The 24,148-nt window shown below is 51.0% G+C and overlaps 1 protein-coding gene across 3 annotated transcripts in view; it reads right to left on the bottom strand.

Moving 5' to 3' along the window:
- Positions 1-1,355: 1,355 nt before the first annotated feature.
- Positions 1,356-24,148, bottom strand: part of SCN5A (sodium voltage-gated channel alpha subunit 5) — a 93,320-nt gene continuing 70,527 nt past the window's right edge. For all 3 annotated transcript variants that reach the window (XM_034662225.1, XM_034662226.1, XM_034662224.1), the window contains 8 exons: positions 19,440-19,613; positions 16,316-16,438; positions 13,997-14,278; positions 11,573-11,626; positions 10,918-11,055; positions 10,192-10,296; positions 8,331-8,601; positions 1,356-4,971 (listed from right to left, as the gene is read on the bottom strand). In XM_034662225.1, the coding sequence (XP_034518116.1) occupies positions 3,731-4,971; positions 8,331-8,601; positions 10,192-10,296; positions 10,918-11,055; positions 11,573-11,626; positions 13,997-14,278; positions 16,316-16,438; positions 19,440-19,613 (2,388 nt within the window). In that variant the 3' untranslated portion in view covers positions 1,356-3,730. The remainder of the gene's footprint in view (positions 4,972-8,330; positions 8,602-10,191; positions 10,297-10,917; positions 11,056-11,572; positions 11,627-13,996; positions 14,279-16,315; positions 16,439-19,439; positions 19,614-24,148) is intronic.

Genomic DNA, 24,148 nt, shown 5'->3' with positions numbered 1-24,148 from the left:
ATTGGGCAGTCTCGGGCCCAGGCTGAGATCGTATTTGCAGCGTGGCTGTAGGCTGCTGTTTTATCCAAGAATGAGCCCAACGGCCACAGGATCAGCCCTGTTTTCATCTGGGGTCAGGGCAAGATTGTGTCCACTGAACAAAATGGAATAAAATGGGCTTTACAGGTGTTTGCAATAAGGAGTATTAAGTGCTGTGACAAGGGCAGTACCTAGAGTGGGGACAAGTGATGGGGAAGAGGGGTTGAGCGGACAGGGAAGTCTCCTAAAGGAGGTGACGTTAAGATGAGGCCTGTGGGCTGAGTGGAGAGGAGGCTCGTGTTCTGGGTGCAGGGAACAGCAGCTGGCAGGGCTTCCAGGACAAAGAGCCTGGGTCCTTGAGGGTTGGAGAGAGAGGCGGTCACAGAGGTTGGCAGGGCTAGAGGCCTGGGCACCGCTTGCCTGGACCCCGAGGCAACAGGAAGCCAGTGAAGGGTTTTATCCAGGAGGCAGCCATCTGGGATGAAAACACTCTGGTAGCTGAGCGGTCAGGAGCAGACAAGGATAGAGGAAGGGAAGCCCCTGAGCCCCTTAGAACAGCAAGTGAAGGACGCACACAAGGCAGCAGCTGCAGGGCCTGGGCTGGTGAGGGGGCGGGGAGGAGCCTGAGGTTGAAGATGGCTGCTGTGGTGTTCAGGCTGAGACGCTCCAGCTGAGTGTTGGGTGGCTGGGCTCGACAGCCGTGCCGGTGTCCCAGGAGGAAGCTGGACGTGCTGGCCTGGGGCACAGTGGAGGGAACCGGGCTCCAGATTAAGACTTGACCAGAGGGGGAGGGGGCAGAGGGTGATTCCTGTTCTCTCTTCCTGGAAGCGGGCCCAGGGTCATTCAGTCAGATCCCGGAGGATGTGTCCCCCAAGCAGGCAATGGCAGAGCCTGGAGGAAAGCCTGGGAAACGCCCCCAGAGGAGGCTGCTGTCTGCTGAGTTAGATGCCGTGGAGCGGACCCGCATGCTGGGACAGAGAGCCAGCCACAAGGAGGCGGGACGCTGGGGCAGCGTTGAGGAGTCTCGGGGAGGTGAGGGCAAGGAAGCCAGGGTCAGGAGCGATGGGTCCAAGACTGTCTTGACACAGACCATCTGGCTCTTCTCCATGGCCTGCCTCTTCCCAACCTTCCTCATCTTGGGAGCCCCAAGTGGTGGCCCTCACCCTCCGCAGTGCCCCAGATGGGGGTCCTGGAAGGCAGGACCCAGGTACCCCCACTTTTCCTGGACCAGCCACACTCCCAGCTGTTCTCCTGGGAAAACGAGGGGAAGTCCGCGTGGTTCTCGGGGTCTCATTCTTCCCCCCTGCACCACCACCATCGGTCGCCTGCGCTAGTTCAGGAGGAGACCTCCTCTTGGACTCGTTGGGCCTCTGCCGCTGCCCTTGTTAAATCACAAGAATAGAGCCCAGGCCAGGTCATGTAAGCCATTTATTGGTTTGTTTTAAAAATATGTTATCTTATTTATACACGGAGTTTGGTGAGAAGTGCTCGATTAGCTCAGACAACAGCTGGCACTTGATGCTCCCTCCTTTGCCTACCCTCTTCTCCCCTCCTGCCGGTCATCGTGCAGTTCTGGAAAAAAAAATGAGAGCCACGCTAAAAGCTAAGGAGTTTGGGCCTAGCTCACCCTGCCTCAGCCACAGCCCCGGGCACCTGTCTCAGGGCTCCCGGGCCGTACACACACACACACACACACACACACACTCGAAACCACAGCCCCCTTCCGGCCAGCTGGATGGCCAGCCGGCCTGCCTCCCAAACCGCATTCCTGCCCCTGCAGTGGGCGCTGAGTGCCAGGGAGGGGCACACGCTGCTCTGAGCCTTGAGAGCAAAGCACAGAGAGCTACAAAAATAAGACTTCCACTCGGAGAAGTGTGTCTGGGACGGTCCAAAGCATGTCCCACACTGGACTCAAGGGGAACACGGGAGAAGAGAAATCACTGGGGTGGGTGGGGTGGGGGCTAGTGTTGCCACCGAGGGAACTCGGGGTGACAAAAAGAAACGTAATACTTGCCTCGACGGCAGTGCCCCCTCAGCACTGCCGCGAGCTCACGAACGTCCAGCCCTCCGACAGCTCGGCGAGGTAGGTGACGAGCTGCGCTTCCAGCTTCCCGGGCTGCCCCGAGGCGGGCGGCGGCTCTGCTGGAGAGCTGGGACAGGGCCGAGCCCCTGCCTGCTCAAGCTCCACCAGCCAACACTGTCACTTTCAGGGTGACAGGTCTCTGCATTTAAAGATTTGCATATGCTAAATAAGATTGTCAGGAGCTCAAGAGGCCTTGGGGGTAACTGGACTAAAAAAAGTATTTTTCCCTGAAAAGGCCTTCTCACAAGACCTGTGGACAGCCTGGACGCTGCCCCAGGTTGTCCTGCGGGCGGATGCCACCAAGACCCCAGGCTGAGCCACAGGGGCTGCTCTGGCACCACACGGCTCCCTTTCCCAAGGTTGCCCATAGTCCACTCCCCTCCCAGGGCAGCGCAAGCCCCGAGGCTCCTTCCCAGTACAGGGCCCACACTGCCCTCCCCGCTCCATCTGGAGAGTTGTTGGACACCACACAGGAGTCCCCACACCCCCCACCCACACACATGGTGAGAGGCAGAAAGGTCTGGGACAAGAGCCCTGGTCACGACAATAGATTCCCTTCTTCAGATGGGCTGGGGCCCCACGGCAGAGGGCTGTTCAGCTTCTTAGCTCTCGTGGCACAGGGCTCAGACTCCTCTTCCTGGCCTGCGGGGCAGGGCCTGCTGGGTTTCGGAGCAAGGACAAGCTGGGGGCCAGGCCATGCATGGGGCTGGTTCCCTTGTGCCCTTCCCTTTAATGTTAATACTTGTGCAGAAGGCCAGGCTCTCCTGGGAAGAAAAGGCAACATCAGCGCTTAAGACCAGCCCTGGGACCCAGGCCACTCTCTTCTGGAAGCCTTGTATTTTTGTCAAAATGACCCCAGTATGACCTGCATAAAACCACAGGGTTGGGCAAACAGGACCCAGGGGACAAGGGACGGCCAGAGTGAGCCCCCACTGACAAGAACCCCTCTGCCTGACACTCGACTGAGGGGAGCCTGGGCCACACGTGGCCTGTGTCTGGCCTCTGTGTGTGGACACTGTGCACACCCTGGGCAAGGAAAGGGGTTCAGACCTCCTGGCACCGCAGCCCAAGCAGCAGGGGAGCCCCTTCTGGCCCCCGGCAGTGAAGGCCTGCGGGAGCCACACTGGGTTTCACTTTTGCTTTGAGAACAGAGTTCCGGCAGCTCTACAGACACTCTTGTTTGGAGTTAAGAAAAGGCAGTGTGAACTGCTGCCGATGTCCATGGAAAAAACATTAGTTCTTTGCTCAAGTAAAAAAATATCAAATATAATAAATTTATGAAAGCCCATTCACAACATCTACAGTCTCAGTTTTGTAGTTCTCCTCAGCAGCTGGGATGGTGTGGCTTTTCAGAGCCCCAGGGTGTGGCCCGACTGGCCCCGGCCACTGGTGTGTGCAGGGCTTCCAGCGACAGGCCACCCGGAACGGTCAGCTCGGCCACCTGCTTCTGGATGTCAATGTGGGCACCACACAGCTCTGCCTTGTTGACCCGCGGGGCTGAGGCCCATCTCTCACACCCGGAGCCCGAAGCAAGGAAGGTCCCAGCAGATGCTGGCTAGTGGCCGCAGTCACGTTTGCTACAGTGCTACAGGCTGCCCCTCAGTGCGTCCTGGCCAGCTGGGCAGACTCTCACACTATAGACTCACGGTCCCTGTCTGGGGACGGGGGGAAGTCCGCGAGATCCTCACTGCGGCTGTAGTCGGACACCCGCACCTGGGGGTTATCGCTGGTGGCCCTGGTGACGCTGTCATAGGAGGGCGGGAAGGACGTGGAGGAGATGGAGGAGCTGGAGGGCGGGCCAAGGCGCTGGGAGAAGTTCTCATTCATCACGTAGGCGATGAGGCCCTCTTGCTCAGGGGCGTCCTCATCAGAGAGGCCGCTGCTGCCCGCCTGCTGGCGGAAGAGGAAGGAGGCGTGCTTCATGGAGCGCTGCAGCAGGTGCCTCCGGAAGGCCCGCTGGATGATGGTGGCCGACACCTCCTCGTGCTTGCGCCGGAGCGTGGTGGTGATGGGCTCATAGGAGATCTTGGACGGGTTGGCCGCCATGAACTTCTCCTCCATCTGGATCTTCAGGGCGTCCATCTCCCCAGACTCACCCAAGACCCTCTTGGTGAAGGCAAAGAGGATGTCCATGCAGTGGATACGGTCCCCACTCACCATGGGCAGGTCCATATTGATGAGGCTTATCTGGTTGGGCTTGGCGATGCGGAGCGGCTCGGACAGGGCATCTGCGAAGTCGGACAGGGCCGAATACTCGATGAACTGGGTGGCCTCCGGGTCAAACTTCTCCCAGATCTCATAGAACATGTCGAAGTCATCCTCACTCAGAGGCTCGGTGCTCTCCTCTGTGGCCACACTGAAGTTCTCCAGGATGATGGCGATGTACATGTTGACCACGATGAGGAAGGAGATGATGATGTACGTGGTGAAGAAGAGGATGCCCACGGCTGGGCTCCCACAGTTCCCTCGGGAGCCATTGCTGTTGGGCAGATTGGGGTCACAGTAAGGGGGCCCTGTGTTGAGGATGGGGCTGAGGAGGCCATCCCAGCCGGCTGATGTGGTGATCTGGAAGAGGCACAGCATGCTGTTGGCGAAGGTCTGAAAGTTGAACATGTCGTCAATGCCAGCCTCCCATTTGACGTAAGCGAAGTTGGCCATGCCGAAGATGGAGTAGATGAACATGACGAGAAAGAGCAGCAGCCCTATGTTGAAGAGGGCAGGCAGGGACATCATGAGGGCAAAGAGCAGCGTGCGGATCCCCTTGGCCCCTCGGATCAGCCTGAGGATGCGGCCGATTCGGGCCAGGCGGATGACTCGGAAGAGCGTTGGGGAGAAGAAGTACTTCTGGATGATGTCTGAGAGCACAGTACCTATGGGAAACAACAGAGACCGTGGCCACCCATGCACCTCTGTCCTCCCTCCAGCCCTGCATCACTGGTTGGGTCTCTGTACGGCAAGAAGCTTAGGCGAAGGGGCCCTTTCAGGAGGACCAGGTGGACTGGGGCATGCAAGGACCCTGCGTCCTTCCACCTCTCTGGGTCTCCATTTCTCATCTATGATCCAGAAAATGAGCACCCACAGTACCCACACCTTTTGCAAAGTGCTTTATCAGACCTCTCGTCCCTTAGTCTTCTGAGAATACCTGCAAACTAGGGCCATACTGGGCCCATCTTCTAGATCCTGGGTTCTGAGACCTCAAGGGACTTACTCAGCATCTGGGTGGCCTCACTGGGACCAGAACTTGGGCTTTTCAGCTCCTCATTACTCAAAGTGTGGTCTGAGGACCAGCAGCCCTGGGATCTCCTGAGCTGGTTATTAGAAATGTGGACTCTCAGTTTCACCCCCCAGTTCCACTGCATTTTAATAAAGTCCAGATGATTCATGCGCTCACTGAGGGTAAGAGGCACTGGCCCACAAGTCCATATTCTCCACCACACTGCGCCTGTCACAACTCAGCCTCTCTGAGATAGTTCCTTCCACCCTCCCAACCCTGCTAGCTTCCGGGGCTTCCCACCCCATTGGTCTCTATTGACAACTACGGGTTTGGAGTTTTAAGAAGCAGGCATATGAGTTATAGGAGAAAGAGTGAAATAAACTCTGCTTTGTATTGGCCCAAGTGACCTTTCCAGACTCCTCATATAAGCATGTCACCAGCTGTCATGTGTCATGTTTACTGTCAATAAGCCACTGGGCTGAGCATTTTATATCCATCCATTTAGCCCTTCCGGTCACCCGAGGAGGTAAGCAGACACCATCATCCTCATTTTCCAGAAGAGGAAACTGAGAAGTGAGGTAACTGACCCAAGTTGTCACCTCATCAGTGAGATGCTGGGATTCGACTCACACCCTCCGGCTCCAAGTCGAGCTGTTACCCGAGCCCCTCCAGTACAGCCAGGCACCGGGACCAGTAGGTGCTCCCAAGGTACGTGCTGCACCTCCTCCCAAAGCTTCCCGACACAGCCCCTCATCAGCCCCTCGCGGCTGCTGACATCCTGCATTCTCTAAAGCTTTCCACCAGTCCCACTGGGCATGCTTGCCCTCACCCCTGCCTGGGACCTCCCAGAGCATGTCCTGACCCTGTGTCCAGCTTCAAGCCGCAGCTATGGCAGCCCCTGCCTCAGCCCCTGAGTCTCCCTCTGAGGCCACCAAAGGCACAGGCTATATGTGCATGGCAGAAAGAGGAAAGTCAGCCACCCCACGGCAGAGTTTCACGGGGGTGGAGTGGTCAAGAGTTTGGACTCTGAGCACAGGCAACAAAAGGAAAAAAATATAGATAAATTGGGACTTAATCAAAACAAAAAACTTTGTGCTTCGAGGGACAACAACCAAGAAAGTGACAAGATGACCCCCAGAATGGGAGAAAATATTTGCAAATTTTGTATCAGATAAGGGACTGGTGTCCAGAATATATAAAGAACTCTTACAATTCAACAATAAAAACATAAGTAAGCCAATTAAAAAACTAAGCAAAGGATCTGAATAGACATTTCTCCAAGATATTCCTTCTGTTATAGACCAAGACATACAACGGGAAGTGACCAATAAGCATGTGAAAAGATGCTCAGCATCATTATTAATTAGAGAAATGAAAACCAAAACCTCAAGGAGATGATCACTTCATACCTGCCAGGGTGGCTATGGGAAGAAATTACAGACAGTAACAAGTGTTGGTGGGGATGTGGCGTCACTGGAACCCTTCTACGTTGACAGTGGGAAAGTAGACTGGTGCACCTGCTTTGGAAAACTGTTTGGCAGTCCCTCAAAATTTTAGATGAGTGGTTTCCAGGGGCTGGGGAGAGGGGATGATGGGAAGTGACTGCTAAAAGGGTGCAGAGTTTCTGTTGGGGGTGAGGAAAATATTCTAGATCAGGTGTAATGATAGTTGCACAACTCTGTGAATATACTAGCAACTTCTAAATCATAAACTTTAAAGGGTAAATCTTGTGGTATGTGAATTGTTTCTCAATAAAATTGCTATTTAAATAAGGGGGGGGCACCTGGATGGCTCAGTCAGTTAAGCGTCTGACTTTTGATTTTGGCTCAGTCATGATCTCAGAGTTGTGAGATGGAGCTCCGTGTTGGGCTCTGCGCTGAGCATGGAGCCTGGTTAACACTCTCTCCCTCTCCCTCTGCCCCTCCCACCTCCCTGCTCTCACACTCACTCTATAAATAAATAAATAAATAAATAAATAAATAAATAAATAAATAACAAAAATAAAAAAAGGTTTTTGGGTCCTGAGGTCAAACAGATGTGGATGTGTGCTATGGTTTGCATGTTTGAATCCCCCACCATATTCGTATGTTGAAATCCCAACTCCCAAAGATGATGATGTTTGGAGGTGAGACGTTTGGGAGGAGCTTAGGTCATGAAGGTGGAGCCCTCGTGAGTGGGGTCGGTGCCTTATAAAAGGACCCCAGAGAGCTGTCTTGCCCCTTCCACTTTATGAGGACACAGCAAAGAGGGTGCTGGTTATGAACCAGGGAAAGGACCCTCACCAGAAGACATGACTATGCTGGTGCTTTCATCTTGGACTTTCAGCATCCAGAACTGTGAGAAATGAATTTCTGGTGTTTATGAGTTACCTAGTCTGGTGTTTGGTATAGCAGCCCAAACAGATGGAGTGTGAATCCTATCTCTTCTGTTCCTAGTTGTATGATCTCCTTGCCTCAATGTAGACATTATAAGGTCATTATAAGGTCAATTGTGTGAGGTTGGTGATGTCTGAAGGAATTGTGTGAGGTTGGTGATGTCTGAAGGAATCTGGCACACACCTTGGTGGCTAGACTCTAGAATTTTCCATCTCCAGGGATCACTTCTATCCTAGAGGACCACCTGCTCTAATCCCTGGAGACTCACCTCACCCTGAGAAAGCCTCTTACTTTAATCTTTCCCTTGGGAGGGCAGGGAAGCCTGCCCAGCCTCCACTCCCTTTCCCAAATTCATCCTTGACGCTCTCACAGAGAGCAGAGAGCTGTGTTCTAGGGTCCCATGGAGGGTGTGCTGGCTCCTCTCCCAGGATGGCCCCCCTGGCCTGAGTGGGCCTTCCTCGACAAATTCTCTGTGGAGGGGTGTGTGTGTGTGTGTGTGTGTGTGTGTGTGTGTGTGTCTGTGTGTGTCTGTGTGTGACAGGGAGGGGTGTGGAATGCAGAGAAAAGAACAAAGGAGCCTAGTATACTTCACATTAAGTACAGACTCAGGATTGGAGGAAAGGCTGACTTGGATACCCACCCACGATGGAGAGGATGACAACCACAAAGTCGAAGATGTTCCAGCTGTTGGTAAAGTAATAGTGGCGCAGGGCAGTCATCTTGATGATACACTCGCCTGTGAAGATGGCTACGAAGAGCAGATTGATCTTGGCCAAGATGTTGACCTTCTCGGGGCTCTGGTCATCTGTCTCCACCATCATGGTCACCATGTTCAAGCAGATGAGAAACATGATGGTGACGTCGAAGGCCTGCTTGGTCACAATGTCGAACAGGAAGCCCTGGTACTTGTTCTGAAAGGAAGCGTAAAAGATGGGCTCAGCAGGGACCTCAGACAGGCCTGTTGCTGCCTCTCGGCCCAGACCATGCACTCTGCTATTCCACCCTCTGGTGAGACTGTGGGGTGAGAGGAGAAGTCAGGAGGCTGAAACAGCCTGGCTCTCCTGCTTCCAGGCCCAGCCCTCAGGCTCCCGCTTCCCTGAAGTCTCTGAACCTTCAGGAAGGGATTTCTCCTCCCTCAGCTTCCCTAGCACATCATCCTTCACTGTGCTTCTCTTTTTGTACCCACTGTCTGATGGCTCAAGGTCAAATTTAAAGTTCAATCCTAGTAATTGAATCAGCCCTCAGGTCAACAAATTTTCTCCACCCTTTATGGAATTGATTTTGTTTATTCTATTAACTATATTTATGTGTCTTTAATTGTTAGTTACCTCAGATTATCGGGGGAAAGAGAGAAAATTATAAATAAGTGAACACCCCCCCCACTAACACAAAACAAAGCATGGTGAAAGGGTAGGAATTAGATAAAATTGATGAACTGGATTGATGAACCTGGGACTGTCACTTCCTAGCTATGTCACCTAATTACTTTGAGTACTGACCCCTCCCCAACTTTTTTTGAGAATGGCTTGATCAGGCAAGAAAGTCAGCCTTGCAGGGGAGGGAGTGAGTGTCCCTCCTGGTGCCAACTGCCAGGGGACTCCGGGCTGCATCTGTCTCTCTCAGGGTTGCCAAGAAGAGGCTGTGAATGAGGGTGGGCCTGCACAGGCTGCCGTGCTCTCGCTGGGAAAGGCTGCACTCTGGCAGGGGGGGAGGGTGCACTCAGAGGAGAGGGACTCCTGTGGGAGGGAGCACTCCTGGTTGGAACAGCTGCCCATGTCTTCCTCACTTACTCCAGGAGTCTGAGGCCTCTTTTTGTGGTCAGGTGCTTGACAGCACCCCTCCTTCCCTGCACTGACCGAGGGCTCTGGGCTAGGCTCAATGATTTTTTTTGGAATTAAATTTTAGGAGCAGTTTTATGTTCTTTCATTCTTTTACATTAAATGCTATCGGATTAAAAATGCCGAAATGAAAATGCTCATATGAAAATATTGTATATCATATTTTAAAGAGTATCTATTTTTCACAGCCCTATTTTTAACCCTTCCTCATTCTCTTTGAATGGATCATATGCATATTAAATCTTCTTTGTGGACTTCTTGGCACTTTTTCTAGCCTTTTGGGTTCAAACCCCACTCCTGACATTGGTGAACTGTTTGTGGTACCATAACGAAAGGATAAACAAGATGTCAAAACACGTGTTATTTTCCTTAATACATTCTTGGAGCAATTTTCCCAAACTTTGCAAATTTCTACTTTCTATAATGTAAAACTGCTTCCAGTGTTATCATCCTATAAAAACCCTACTGCTTATTGAATTTGAAAAGCACATATTTAAGAATTATTATTATTAAGGAAACAGACAATTCTGAGTGGGCAATTTGGGCAAGCTCACTTAGGCTTTCATTGGAAAATTCAGTGGTCCTGGAGTGTGGCCTTCTCAGGCCCTTCCCAGGCCCCCCCAGCACATCCCTCCACTCTTGCTGAATCAGTAGCTGGCTTACCAGGGGCCTTGGGATGGGCTTCTGGGGCTTCTTGGAGCCCAGCTTCTTCATGGCATTGTAGTACTTTTTCTGTTCCTCTGTCATGAAGATGTCCTGGCCCCCTAAGTGCAGAGAGACAGACACCAGACTCATTTTAGGTTCTCAGGGGCTCCGGCATGGGGAGCGTAGGGATCTTGCCTCCTTGATGAGGGTGCCTTGGCCAGCCTCCTCCTCACTTCCTCTCCCAGTGGAGAGAAGTATGTCCCTATCCTGCACCAGAGAGTCTTCCCCAAATCTGCTCTTGCAAGGTCCCTGTCTCCTTTCACCTTGAGGTCTCTCTGGCTTTGTGAGGTGCAGATTCAGTCCCCATCCCCTGCCCAGCTCAACCACGCTGGAGGTTCCCTCTGCGTAGTTGGTTTGCCTGCAACTCAATCATGGCCTGGCTGATGGAGCTCTGGAGAGACCCTGGGCCACCGTCTCGATTGTGGACCAGGTGAGTAGTCCCAACCCTCAGTCCAGCTCCTCTCAGGAGCCTCACGGGTTAGATCGACTAGGGCAGGCATGGGGCTCCTCCTTCCACTCGTACAGACTGGGCCTGTTATATCATGGACACTCCCCTCTCCCACCCACTCCAGTAGGGCCGTCCCCAGCAGGAAGGCAAAATGGAGCCAGGGGCCCGAATGGCTCCTCAGTCCCCTGGTACCCAGCCCTGCCCCCCGGCCCGCGGGAAGCAGGTGCTCTACGCATCTTTTTCTTCTGTTGGTTGAAGTTGTCGATGATGACACCGATGAAAAGATTCAGGGTGAAGAAAGATCCAAAGATGATGAAGATGACGAAGTAAATGTACATGTAGAGGTTGTACTCCCACTGGGGCTGCTCTTCATACTGAGGGGAGACCAGACATGCGGTCAGGTGGGCAGGAGCGGTGGAGGGCTGGCTGGGCGAGGGCGTGTGTCGGAGGGAGGTCACCAGCGCGGGGCTGTGTGTCTGTGTGTGCAGGTGCGTGCAGAGCGGGGCCCGAACGGGCGGGAACAGGGTTCAGGAGAGTGGTGGCTTGGGGCTGACATTGTGATTGGTGGGTACAAGGATAACGAAGAAACTCGATTTGCCTCTCTGTTGCTTCCACCCGGTCTGGTCTTTTCTGGGGTAAGACTAAGATTCAAGTAAATTACAGTGAAGTTAATTTGAAAGATATTTGAGGATTTGGAGCTCCTTGGGATACCACGCAACTCTGCCCCAGGGCCAGGCCTGGGTCTACCAGGGAGGCTCCACTACAGGCTGACACGGGAGATCTGGCCTTTATGGGGTGAGCTTTTGGGTGTGGACCCTGATGCCCTCGTGGCCAAGTGTCCTGGAGCCTCAGGTGCCTGACTTGGCGGGAGAGGTCAGTATGGTTACCTACCCCCCTGGAGTCCACAGCTGCATACATAATGTCCATCCAGCCTTTAAATGTTGCCTGGAAGGAAAAGACAAGAGTAAGAATCATTTAACTTGCATCTATTGAGCTAGCAGGGGCTCCTATCTGGACAGAGGAAGCCAGGAAACAGCCTTCTCTGAGAGGGAGGCATCCTGTCCTTCTTGTTCAGGGCCGGAGGCGGAGGGGAGGCCAGCTGTGCACACACCCTAAGGAGGCCATGGAGTGGAGTAAGAAGCTTCTCGATGTTGGCCAGGAGACAGAGGAGGACTGAAGGAGGTCTGCCTTTCAGACCCACCTTCATTCCAGGTTCTAAAACAACGTAGTCCTACAGTGGGTGTCAGGGACAGAGAGGTGGATCCCAGTGCTGACCTGGTCCCCTTTGTCATGCACCTCAGAGAAGCCCATGGCTTCTGCTCATGGCCTCTCAGGACGGCCCTGAAACATCCCAACTTCCCTTCGTCCTTAAGGGGTTCCTTTTGCCAGTGGTGTGTTGGTAAATGGCTAAAAAATGGTTTTCCAGAAGAAAACAAAGCTCCGATTGTTGTGTTTGCCAATTTCTTTGGGTAAACACTGCTCCCATGGCCAATTTCAAGGTACCAACAAGGCTGTTACTGAACACAGACTTGGGAAGAGACACACAGGAGTGGAGCATTACAGTATTTCCGCTGTACGGATATAGCACATATTAATAACCTCAAGAGCGTACATGATAATAGATGGTAATGGTGAATTTTGATTTTTTAAAAAATTTTTATCTTTTTTAAGTAATCTCTACACCCTACGTGGGGGTCGAACCACAATCCTGAGATCAATAATGGCATGCTCCACTGACTGAGCTGGCCAGGCACCCCATGACTTTGTTTCAATACCACTTAGTGAATTATAAGTTTATAAAATCTGATTTTTAATCACGGCTTGCAAAATATCTGAAAAGGCAACAATCAGCTCCCATGAGCCGACAGAAGCCTGCTCCAGCCCACCACCCCAAGGCGTTAGAGGAGGAGGCCGAATGCCACAGAGCTCTGGTGGGGCTGCCCCAGAGACGTCCTTGGTGGTGGGGCCGACTGTCCAGGGGGTCTCACTTGAGTCCTTGGCAAAAGCCAAACCTGCCCTGAGCCTTCTTTCAGGGTACAATTGTCCACACAAACTTTCATGTCTGAGAGCTCTTCTGACACAGGCAGGACAGATGGGGAAACTGAGGCGGCTCCAGAGCAGACAAGCTACTTCAGCTCCCCGTTCCAGGAAGCCCTGCCCGGTGCAGAGACGGCTGGGCATGCTCTGGAACCTGCTGGAGAGCACCCAAGGTGACGAGATGCTTGTGACTCCTTTTCCAGCCACTGTGTCGTTCTGTTGGAATGGCCTTTCCTTCCAAGTTCTGACATTTAGAGGGAAGTCCCAGGGACAGAAGGCTCTCTGGGTTTGGCTCTAATCTCGTTCTCTAGGAGGTATATCAGGGGAGTCTTTGGAGAAAGCTGCCCCTGTGATTGAAGGGAGGGCTGAAGGACAGTAGATGTGCACTAAGTTTTCAGATGAGAGCCCACTGAGTGTTCCCCTGCTTTGGGGACTAGAGACAGGTCTCTGGGCTTAAGCCTGGGGTAGCAAGTGAAGCAAGTTGTGGTTCTCTGCGTTACGACTCTGTCTGCATGTCTGCTGTCAAGGCAACTTGTAGGTTAATTTTATGCCATGTATCATGCTCACTGAAGCCGCTGTCCTCACAAATCAATGGAAACTTTGGAAGGACTGGGTAAGGTCATGTGTGTTTCAACATCCCACATCTCACACTTTGGAAACAACACAGAAAGTGTTACTACTTTTTATAACAGAAGGCTGGGGCCACAGTGTGGCAATAGTTCAGTCTCTGCGTGTCTCTGGTCTTTGATTTTTTTTTTTAAGATTTTATTTTATTTATTTGACAGAGACAGCCAGCGAGAGAGGGAGCACAAGCAGGGGGAGTGGGAGAGGAAGAAGCAGGCTCCCAGTGGAGGAGCCCGATGTGGGGCTCGATCCCAGAATGTTGGGATCACGCCCTGAACCGAAGGCAGGCGCTTAACGACAGTGCCACCCAGGCGCCCCTCTGGTCTTTGATTTTTAACCTGTGTCATCACACCGCCAAACTCAGGGTGAGGCTGTCAACCTGACCACTGGCCGGGGAGCTGGGTTTGCCTCAGTGCTGAACCCCCATGCCATACATCTTGGAGATGTGGCATCTGTTCTAGAATGGAAAATCCGGGGACTTCCCAAGGAGCCAAGAAGTCTCTGGAGAATTCTTAGCCTCCTTTGGGCAGTGTGACACTACTGTGAGGGCCCAGGGTGGACCAACTGTCCCCCCACCCACCCATACTGTGGGTGAAGGTGCCTGTTGCTGGAGAGCCAGTGGGAGAAAGGAGGTCCCTCCTCTCCAGGACTTACCACCTGCAGAAGGGCCAGGTACCCGGCCCCCACGTTGTCAAAGTTGACTTTCACCTTGGTCCAGTACAATTCGCCAGTCACGTTGAAAGACTCACAGTCGCTTTTGTTGTTCACGATGGTGTAGTTCAAAGGCAGGTCTCCCTCAGTCTGGTTGATGCACCGCCCAAACTTCCCCGCAAATAGGTTCACACCCATGATGCTGAAGATGAGCCAGAAGATGAGGCAGACGAGGAGGACATTCATGATGGACGGGATGGCACCCACCAGGGCATTCACCACAACCTCAAGTGGACAGAGAAGAGGCTCCGTTCCTGGGGGTGCCCAGAGCATATACCCTTTTCAAGACCAGCCTACCCACACTCCCTGCCTACCCTCACCGAACTCTTTGCCTGCAGGTCCCTGCTCGGGAGGGGTGTGAACACTTTCTGTCCCTGAGGAAGGGCCACCCCTGGCTAGAAGCCCTGATGGGAAGTAAAAGGAGAGATGATGGGGAATCGGTGGGGGAAGGGGAGAGAATACACACACACATTTTTTGTTGTTTTGCACGCTAATGTCTGCTGCAACTTAGGAACATCTGCCTTTCCCTTCCGGTCCTTCCTTGAATTCATGACCTTCAAACTTAATTTCCAACAGGGTCTCTCCAGCTAAGTATGCCAGCAATATGATGGGAAAGGGCCTCTGGAGACACATTCTCTGAGCTAAGTTTCTGGTTTATTTTGGGGTTGCTGCTACTAGGAAGGATGGGTGTTCTCCCAAGGGTGTCCAGGGGACCTCCACGCAGCGTGTCTGGCGGGTGGTCTGGCAGCCCTCCAGTGCTGCGGTGAGAGCTGAGCTGGAAGGGCAGGGGGTGCGGTGTGGGTGCTCCCTGTGCCCTCCCCAGGAGTGGCTCTCGGACCCCGTGGAGCCCTGGCAGTGTTCTCATCATCGAAACTCATAGCACCCCAGAGAGGCTTCCTTGGCAAACGCATATGGCACATTCTACTCCCCTGAGGGCCAAGTGTCCAGCCGTCCAGGAGTCAGGAAGGTGTTTGCCACGCAGACTGCAAGTGAGGCTGGTGTGGGGTCGTGTGATGCTGGGAAGGGTGATGCTGACACATGCAGGTCAGGAGGGGTCCCTGGTCCCCAGCAGGCATGATGGACAGGGTGGGAAACCCAACACCCAGGTTTGCCCTTGGCTGGCCCCGTGGCCGACAGCCCCAACAGAGGCCTTCCTGGCCACCTGCATCTCCTCCACATCCCTCTGGAATCAGATGCCCTTAATCCCAAGAGACGTTTAACTTAGGTAGGATGATTCACTTGTGAATGCTTTCCCACCAGGAATAAGCGACTTGTTTCTCTCTTGGGGGTGTGAGCAAAGTTGGAAACCATCAACAAAATGGGGACCGTGGGATGGTGCCTGCTGGGTCAGCGAGAGACACGGGCGTGGCTGCTAAAACCACAGCAAAACTGTGCATGTTTTGCAAAAAAGCACGAAGCACACGTGCACATGAATGCACATATGTGTGTGTTTTCTTGCTATATATTATGGGGTAATGTTTTTTCTTGATAGGGCTTTGATTTATTTTAATTTTTTAAATCATTTTATTTATTTATTTTATAGAGAGGGAGCGTGCGCACACCAGCGCACACAAGCAGGGCCAGCAGCAGAGGCAGAGGGAGAATCAGGCTCCCCGCTGAGCAAGGAGGCCAATGCTGGGTCTGGATGGCAAGACCCGGGATCATGACCTGAGCTGAAGGCAGACACTTAACCGACTGAGCCACCCAGGCGCCCTGGTGGGGCTTTTAAAGGTGCGTTGTATGCACATATTCTTTGGTAAAATTTGATGGCTTGAAAAATGTATAGGGCTCTGCACTTACAAATCAGAGCAAGAGAATTTGCTAAGCAGATGCCAACTGCTGCGTGATGTGAGTATACAGCGGCTCCCTCCTTGCTCCCTTCACCTTCACGGGCACAGCCCCACTGCCCTTCGCAGACCGAGGAAGACAGACTGTGTCTGCCAGGAGGAGGGCACGCAGGCAGGCACAGGGAGGCCGAGCACACACACAGATGGCCCCCACCCCCGAGCAGAAGCAGAGGGGCTCCCCGGCCCATGGGACAGGAGGTGACAGGCCCAGGGGGAGGGCTCTCACAGCTCTCCACCCTCTGGGTGCCTGCGAGCCCAGCGGCACCTCTCCTGGAGATTTTGCACCTTGCTCCTACCAGGCTGGGGGGCCACAGTCCCAGCTCTAGGCTGGGCCGCTCAGTCAGCAAGTGGACAGGGGTTGTCTCAGTGAAGCTACCTCCCACTGCCCTGGCAGGAAGGCAGTCACTCCCCTTACCCTCATGCCCTCAAATCGTGACAGGGCTCGCAGGGGTCGGAGGGCACGCAACGTCCGCAGTGACTTGATGGGGCCCATCTCGGCAAAGCCCAGGGTGTTGGCTACCAGGCTGATCAGGGAGACCTGTGGGAGGTAAGGTGGGAGTGAGCACCATAGGGACAGCTCTAGAGACAGGTGGTAGGGCTCCCGGCCCACCTAAAGCAGGGCTGGTGTGAGAGAGCCAGACGTCGCGACGTCAGACATCTCGAAGAGGGGAGGCACGGGCAGAGTCTGTGGCCCAGCGACCAGGTCTGGCCTGTCTTGCCAGTCTGCCCACCTAGTTCCCAGCAGTTCACCCTCGTCGCCTGTGCTTTCAAAGCTTGTGCGCCTGCCCTGCCCAGAGCCCTTCATCTCAGCTGATGGCGCCTCCATCCTTCCAGCTGCTCAGGCCACAAGCCTTGGCATCACCCTTGCCTCCTCTCCGTCTCTCACACCCTACATCCAGCCCGGCAGGATTTCCTGTTGGCTCTGCCTTCAAAATACATCAGAAGTCCAAATATTTCTCACCACTGCCACTGCCACCACCCTGGCCAGGCCACCGTCCTCTCTCCCCTGGACGGCCGCCACGGCCTCCTGACTCTTCTGCCGGCCTCCACGTGTGCCCCACCCCCGAACCCCTGTGCTCCTCCAGTAGCAGGAGTCACTCCATGTCACTCTTTGGCTCAGAGTGTCGCAATGCCTTCCCACTTCGTTCTAAATAAAAGCCCATAGTTTTCCAAGGCGGTGTCCCCTCTTGCCCCTTGCAGCCCGGCCTCATCTCCTGCACTTCCCTTCCCCACTCCCTCTGCTCCAGCCACGCCGGCCTCCTTGCAGCTCCTCAAGTATGCCAGGCACGTTCCCACCATAGGACCTTTGCAATGCTGTTCCAACCCCTGTGTGGAAGGTTCTGCAGATGTCTGCCTGGCTAACCCCACCTTCCTTCACATTTGCTCCAATGTCATCTCAGTGAGCCCACCCGGCTCTGCCTATTTAAAGATGTAATCTGTGCCTTCCCCCCTGCTGGGGTCCTGGCCCTCCTAATCCCCTTTCGCTCTCCCCATCTTATTTCTCCCTGGTACACATCACCTTCTAACAGAGTATACAGTTGGCTTATTGAGTACGTTTATTGTGTGTGGTTGCCTTCCTCCATGCACGCAGAGGTTTTAGTCTATTCTGTTCCCTGAGATCCCCAGCACCTACGATAGTACATACTCAATAGTATTTATTGAAAAAAGATGCAGGAATTGATCCTGCAAATATCCTTCTCCAGACTCTGAGGCCTGAAGACCAACTTTCCCATGAAGTGAGGGGGTGGGCTGGGGGGGCAGCATGGCCAACATCAGGGAAGCTGGATTCCAGCTTCCACTGCCTTCTCCTCGACCTCGGGCAAGGCCCCTCTCTGCTGTGAGCCTCAGTTTCTTTCTCCACAGACAAATTCTCCAGTTCTGGGACTGGAAGGGAAGCACTGATGGTCCCCTTGGCCTGGCCTCAGCTCTCAGTTCCCCCAGGTGGCAGGTTGGTGGGCTTCCCCAGGAGTCTTTGCAAACCCCCTCCTGCCTTCCCTGAGGACAGTCACTCAGCAGGCTCAACTTCCCAGGAAGCTGCACGAATAGCTGGGTGAGGGGCCTCAGGGCAGAGCTGCCAGGATCCCAGGCCCTCCCACAGCCCCAGGGCAGGAGGCCTCCTGGGTCCTCTCCTTCCTCTCAGGGAGGCTCTGAGGACTCCAGGCTGTAATGGCAGCTAGAGGTCCCTCCCTCTCTCTCTGCCACCCTAGCACCCCTCACCCCAACATTAGCAGACTCTCAGTCACTGGGGGTGATAGAAAGAGGGCTGAACCAGAGGCCCAAGGACCTGGATCTGTGTCCCCACACATGCTCTAGCCCAAAGAGCCTTTCCTGCCATGGCCACCCAGGGACTGACCTCCCACCCGGGCTGAGCCCCCCGCCCCCGGCCTCTGAGTGGGATGTGGGCATGAACAGAGGCCTGAGGCTCTTGTGCAACCACAGGAAGGACAGCCCCTGCTGGTGGGTAGAGCCTGAGGCCAAGCCTGGAAGCCACAGGTGCCATCTGGAAAGCCCTTCCCTGTCTGCAGACGCTGACCCACGTTCTCTTCTGCAGGACCCTCCACAACTGGATGGTGAGCCCTCACCTGAGCCCTTCATCGCTGTCTGCTCCCTCTGCCTCAGGGAGTGCAGATCCAAGGCTGCTCCACACTCTGGTCTCACCCCCCACCCCGCCCCGGTTATTCTGCCACTCAACTGTGCTCGAGAACCCCGTGGGACTCTGTGCTCACCCTGCTTGGCACCCAGCAGTGTCCTGGGGCCTGGGTGGCTGTGGGCCAGAGGCCTCCCACTGCCAACTGGGTGCTCAGAGGACATGCCACCTCCTGTCCCAGACCCTCCCTGGACAGGCAGGGAAGCCCAATCATCTAGGGCAGCAACCCAGAGCCCCTTAGCCAGTGTCCATGGCTTTCTGCCCTCTCACAGCTGACTGCACCCCTCTCCCATCCTCCCCCGGTAGTACCTTCTCCCGGAGCCCGGAGGATCCCCCCCTGCCTGCCCAGAATCCCTCCACCAACCCTGCCCCTCTGGCCTTTGGCTCACTCTCTCCCCTGTACAGCCAGCCTCCTACCGTGTGTGGACCCAGAGGCTCTTAACCGGCCCCCTGTCTAGTGGGCCTGACAGACACGTCACGACCCGCGTGGTGGGTGCGTGATGCAGGCTAGTCCGCTTCCTGACTTCTGGCCATCCCGTCGGGCGGTGTGCGTGGGGGCGCGCCTGCCTGGACTGCTCCTCAGTCTGCCCTGTAGTGAGCCTAGTCTCCCCAGAAGCCTCCTCTGTCTCCCAAAATTGGGGTTCTGATGGCCAGACGCAAGCTCCTATTCCCTCCCACACTGGGAACCTTATGGGCAGGGCCTGGGGCTCTCCTGTGACCCGAGACTGTGGCCTCCTTCCCCTCTGCCTGCCCTGCGGCCCAGCTGAGTGCCTCACGTCAGCCTGCTGACTCCCACCCGCCCTGTCATTCTGTCCTTCCGTCCCTCTGCTTCAACTCCTTCCTGCACTGGCAACGGATCTCCCACCCCTCCTCCCTTCTGGGCCACACTCACATCCACGATGAGGAAGTCCAGCCAGCACCAGGCGTTGGTGAAGTACTTCTTAAAGCCGTAGGCCACCCACTTGAGCAGCATCTCCAGCACGAAGACATAGGTGAACATCTTGTCGGCATACTCGAGCAGAACCTTGATGGTCTTCCGCTCCTCCAGGTAGATGTCCTCGAAGGCCTACAGATCAGGGCGGACAAGGGGGACATGACGTCCCGACCATGGCCCATCCACCCCTCGCAAGATCATCTCTGACAGGAGGCGCTGCCCAGGAGGGCGGGCGCAGAGGTAAGGCCTGTGGTGGAGGGGCCCCTCTGAGGTCACCCTGGACTAGAACAGCACGCTCTCCTGGCTCATGAAATGATCTCACGCAGTACATGGAGAACAAACACAGTGTGCAGCAAGAACGCTTCACCCTGAAGAGTGAGGCTCCGTTCTGAGGTAGTGAATCTCTAAGAGCATTCTAAAACTTGCTGGTCTGCCGTGTTAACACGAGGAGTGCGTGCAGACGCAGCCAGGGCTTTCTGCTGGAAACCCCGCCAGCCCTCTTTTTGTTGTTCTCACTCCACTGTGCTTTTATTCTATTTGCCTGATGCAGTTACCTACTTTTCATAAGAAACAAAACTGGTGTCCAATGATAACAATCACTAAAAGTCCCCCTTTACAATGTGTTTCTGGAAACACACAAAAACCAGGGAGTGTCAATCTAAAGCAAAATCTCCAGTAAATGCTAGTGAAGGCAGTTCATCAGTAAGAAGTTTGAAAACGCAAAGCTCCTGCAACCCTCAGAATCCAGGAGGCAAGAGGTTCTAAGATGCTGGAAGGGGTCTTTCTCCACCTCTTCGTTTCTGCCTCAAGCTGAATTCCTGAGCCAACGGAGGAACTCTGCCTGGTCCCAGGTGCCCTCTTGCATCTCCTGTCCTGATCTGTACCTGGGCCTCTCTAGCCGCCTCTCCCCACCCACAGTGTGCTTGGAGGCTCCCAGGCTAGGCAACTGAACACGTCACAGGGGGCCTGGGGGAGTCGCCTCTGCCTGTCACTATGGGCCTCCCTGGCAGCCTGTGGGGCCCGCGTGAGCCACAGGGGCCCAGGTGGCCAGTGCCGTCAGCCCCGATGTGCACTGTCCAGGCATATGTGTGGCTAATCCAGTCTGTGTAGACAGCACGGCAGGATAATTCAGGTCCTAAAATGGACTCTGGGAGTTGTTCAAGACAAAAAGTAGGGCTTCTTTTCCTGATATAAAAATGTATGCTTCCCACAAAAAATTAAATAATGCAGAAATTATAAAGAAGAACAGAATGCACCTTCATGACATTGTAACCACTGCTAACATGTAGGTGAAGATTCTTTTTGACACTATTTGTGTGTGTGTGCGAGTACACGATTTCCTAAGACTACATATTTTGCTTTTAAATTTCTTTTCCACTAAGCAATCTTTTGAGTGTTCATCTCTTTTATAATGTGAACACATGCAATATCTAGCATTCTTTTAAAAGGCTGCACAATATTTTATTATTTGCACATACTCTTGTGTATTTAGCCAAAACTCCTATTAATGAACATTTCAGTTGTTTCCAATTTATCACTAGTAGAAACAACACCGCAGTGCACAATGTGTCTGATTATCTGTTCAGGATGAATTTCTAGAATTGGGGTGCCAGGTCAAAGGTATACTTTGGTACATACTGGGAACAAGATTTCTGGCAGGGGACACCGACAGACAGTCCCTCCACAGTGCACGAAGTTGGCTCTTTCCTCACCACTCCCCTGACTGTGGTGGGGTCTCTCCTTTGTCACTTTTCCCAGCCAAAGGAATGAAAGTTGTATTTTGTTACATTTTATTTTATTACTAGTAGTGCTGACATAATTTCCTTCGATATTTGCAGTGTTCCTCTTGAGAACTGCCTGTGTATCTTCTTTGTCTTTTTTTTTTTTTACTTGATTACCTGGTTTATTCAGAGACGTTAACTCTTCATTTTATACACTTCATCCTAGTTGGGTGCCTTTAAATCTTGTTTGCTTTTTCCATCGACTGATGACTGGATAAAGAGGATGTGGTAAGCATGCAATGGAGTATTACTCAGCCATCAAAAATGAAATCTTGCCATTTGCAATGACGTGGGTGGAGCTAGAGTGTATTACGCTAAGCGAAATAAGTTGGTCAGAGAAAGACAAATACTGTATGATTTTACTCATTTGTGGAATTTAAGAAACAAAACAGATGAACATAGGGGAAAAGAAGAGAGGCAAACCAGGAAACAGACTCTTAACTATAGAGAACTAACTGAGGGTTGATGGAGGGAGGTGGGAGGGGGATGGGCTAAATGGGTGATGGATATGAAGGAGGGCACTTAGGATGAGCACTGGGTGTTGCATGTAAGTGATAAATCACTAAACTCTACTCCTGAAACTAATATTACACTATATGTTAACTAATGGGAATTTAAATAAAAACTTGAAAAAGAAAATAAAATAAATAAATTCAACCTATAAAAAATCTTGTTTTACTTTTGTTTACCATACTGAAGTTCCACTCTTTATTTTCACTTATTATTATATCATTTAATATAATTATATCATTTATTATCATTTTCACCTAGTAAAACATTCAGTGTCATGTTAAGAAAGCCGTTACCTAGTCTAAGGCTTGGGGAAAAATGACGCTTCTTTTCTTCTTTTTTTCTTTTGAACTTTCTGGATTCATTATTTTATATTACCATTTTAAAAATCCAATATATTTTGTTAAAGAGCAAATATCCATTTTAATACTTTTTTCCAGAGTAGCTTGTCACCGTTACAATACTTTATTAAAGAATCCACTTCAAATCCATAGATTAGAAGTCAACTTTATCATCTAAACTATATTTCTATATTTGCTTAAGTCTACTGGACCTCTCTGCGTGCTTTTACTGCTCTCTATTCCTGAATTAGTATCAGATGAATTTTCCTGGCCATTTTAGTAATTTTCAAAATAAAACTTAGCAATATTTTGTCAAATTCCCTTTAAAAATGATGCAGATTTATTGTTATTGCATTGAATTTGTTAACTGCATTGGATCTAATATGGAGTCTTCCTACCTGAGACAAGAGTACATTTTCAGTATATTTATTTGTCTGTCTTCTTTTACAGTGTTTAGCAAAGTTTTAGAGTGTTCTTCATGTACCTCTTACACATCTCATGTCATATTTATTCCCAGTTATTTTGTGCTTACAATGTCTGGCAAATAAGGACTATTCTAGAAATGTTACTTATGACTAAATGGCTTCTGTTAGTATAAAACAACCACAGCAACAATTCTGTGGGTATTTATTTTATAACTGGCCACATAATATTTTTAATAGGTTTTAAAATTTTTCTAGCAATCATTATCTATAAGTAATGCTACAGTTCTATTTATTTCTATTATTTTAACTGATTTTATACTTGACTGTATTAACTTCAATTCTTTTATTTTCCAATTTTTATTTTATATGTTTACTTTTCTTGATTAATTGCATTGGCTAGTACTTCAAGGTTATTATTCAATAATGGAACAACAGCTAAAAAGTAGTTAAATCATCCTTTTCTTACTCCTTTCATGAAAATATTTCAAGTGCTTTACTGCTAATGATGATACTGGAAGTTAATTTGAGAATAAATTTTTCACTAAATTAAGGAAATATATTTTATTTCTGTTCTTATCAGCGTTTTAAAAATCAGGCATTCATTGAGATAACTGTTACTCCTTTCATAAAAATATTTCAAGTGCTTTACTGCTAATGATGATACTGGAAGTTAATTTGAGAATAAATTTTTCACTAAATTAAGGAAATATATTTTATTTCTGTTCTTATCAGCGTTTTAAAAATCAGGCATTCATTGAGATAACTGTTACTCCTTTCATAAAAATATTTCAAGTGCTTTACTGCTAATGATGATACTGGAAGTTAATTTGAGAATAAATTTTTCACTAAATTAAGGAAATATATTTTATTTCTGTTCTTATCAGCGTTTTAAAAATCAGGCATTCATTGAGATAACTGTTACTCCTTTCATAAAAATATTTCAAGTGCTTTACTGCTAATGATGATACTGGAAGTTAATTTGAGAATAAATTTTTCACTAAATTAAGGAAATATATTTTATTTCTGTTCTTATCAGCGTTTTAAAAATCAGGCATTCATTGAGATAACTGTTACTCCTTTCATAAAAATATTTCAAGTGCTTTACTGCTAATGATGATACTGGAAGTTAAATTTGAGAATAAATTTTTCACTAAATTAAGGAAATATATTTTATTTCTGTTCTTATCAGCGTTTTAAAAATCAGGCATTCATTGAGATAACTGTTATGTTTTTTCATCTCTGTCCTATTCATATATGTTGATTTCCTAGTATGGCACCATTCTGCCATTTTAGAATATGCCTGAATATGACTTATTTAATTTTTAAAACATGTTGCTGGTTCTTATTTGCATGCATTTCAGGATTTTTGCAACACTTCATAAGTATGGAGTATGAAAACTAATCTTAGTTTTCCTGTTGGTATACTTGAGGTTTTAAAAATCAGCATTATTTAGCTTGCATAAAAAGGATGTGTAGACTTTCCATCTTTCTTCATACACTAGAACATTTTGAACAGGATTGGAATTATTTTCTTTCTTGGGAATGCAAAAGAACCCATCCCTGGAGATGTGAGAGATCAGATTAGCTACTGGTTTGTCTATTTTATTGTT

Source organism: Ailuropoda melanoleuca, chromosome 6 (genome assembly GCF_002007445.2).
Source record: "Ailuropoda melanoleuca isolate Jingjing chromosome 6, ASM200744v2, whole genome shotgun sequence".
Lineage (NCBI taxonomy): Eukaryota > Metazoa > Chordata > Mammalia > Carnivora > Ursidae > Ailuropoda > Ailuropoda melanoleuca.
Note: the sequence above shows the minus strand (reverse complement) of the source record. Positions and strands in the feature narration are given on the sequence as shown.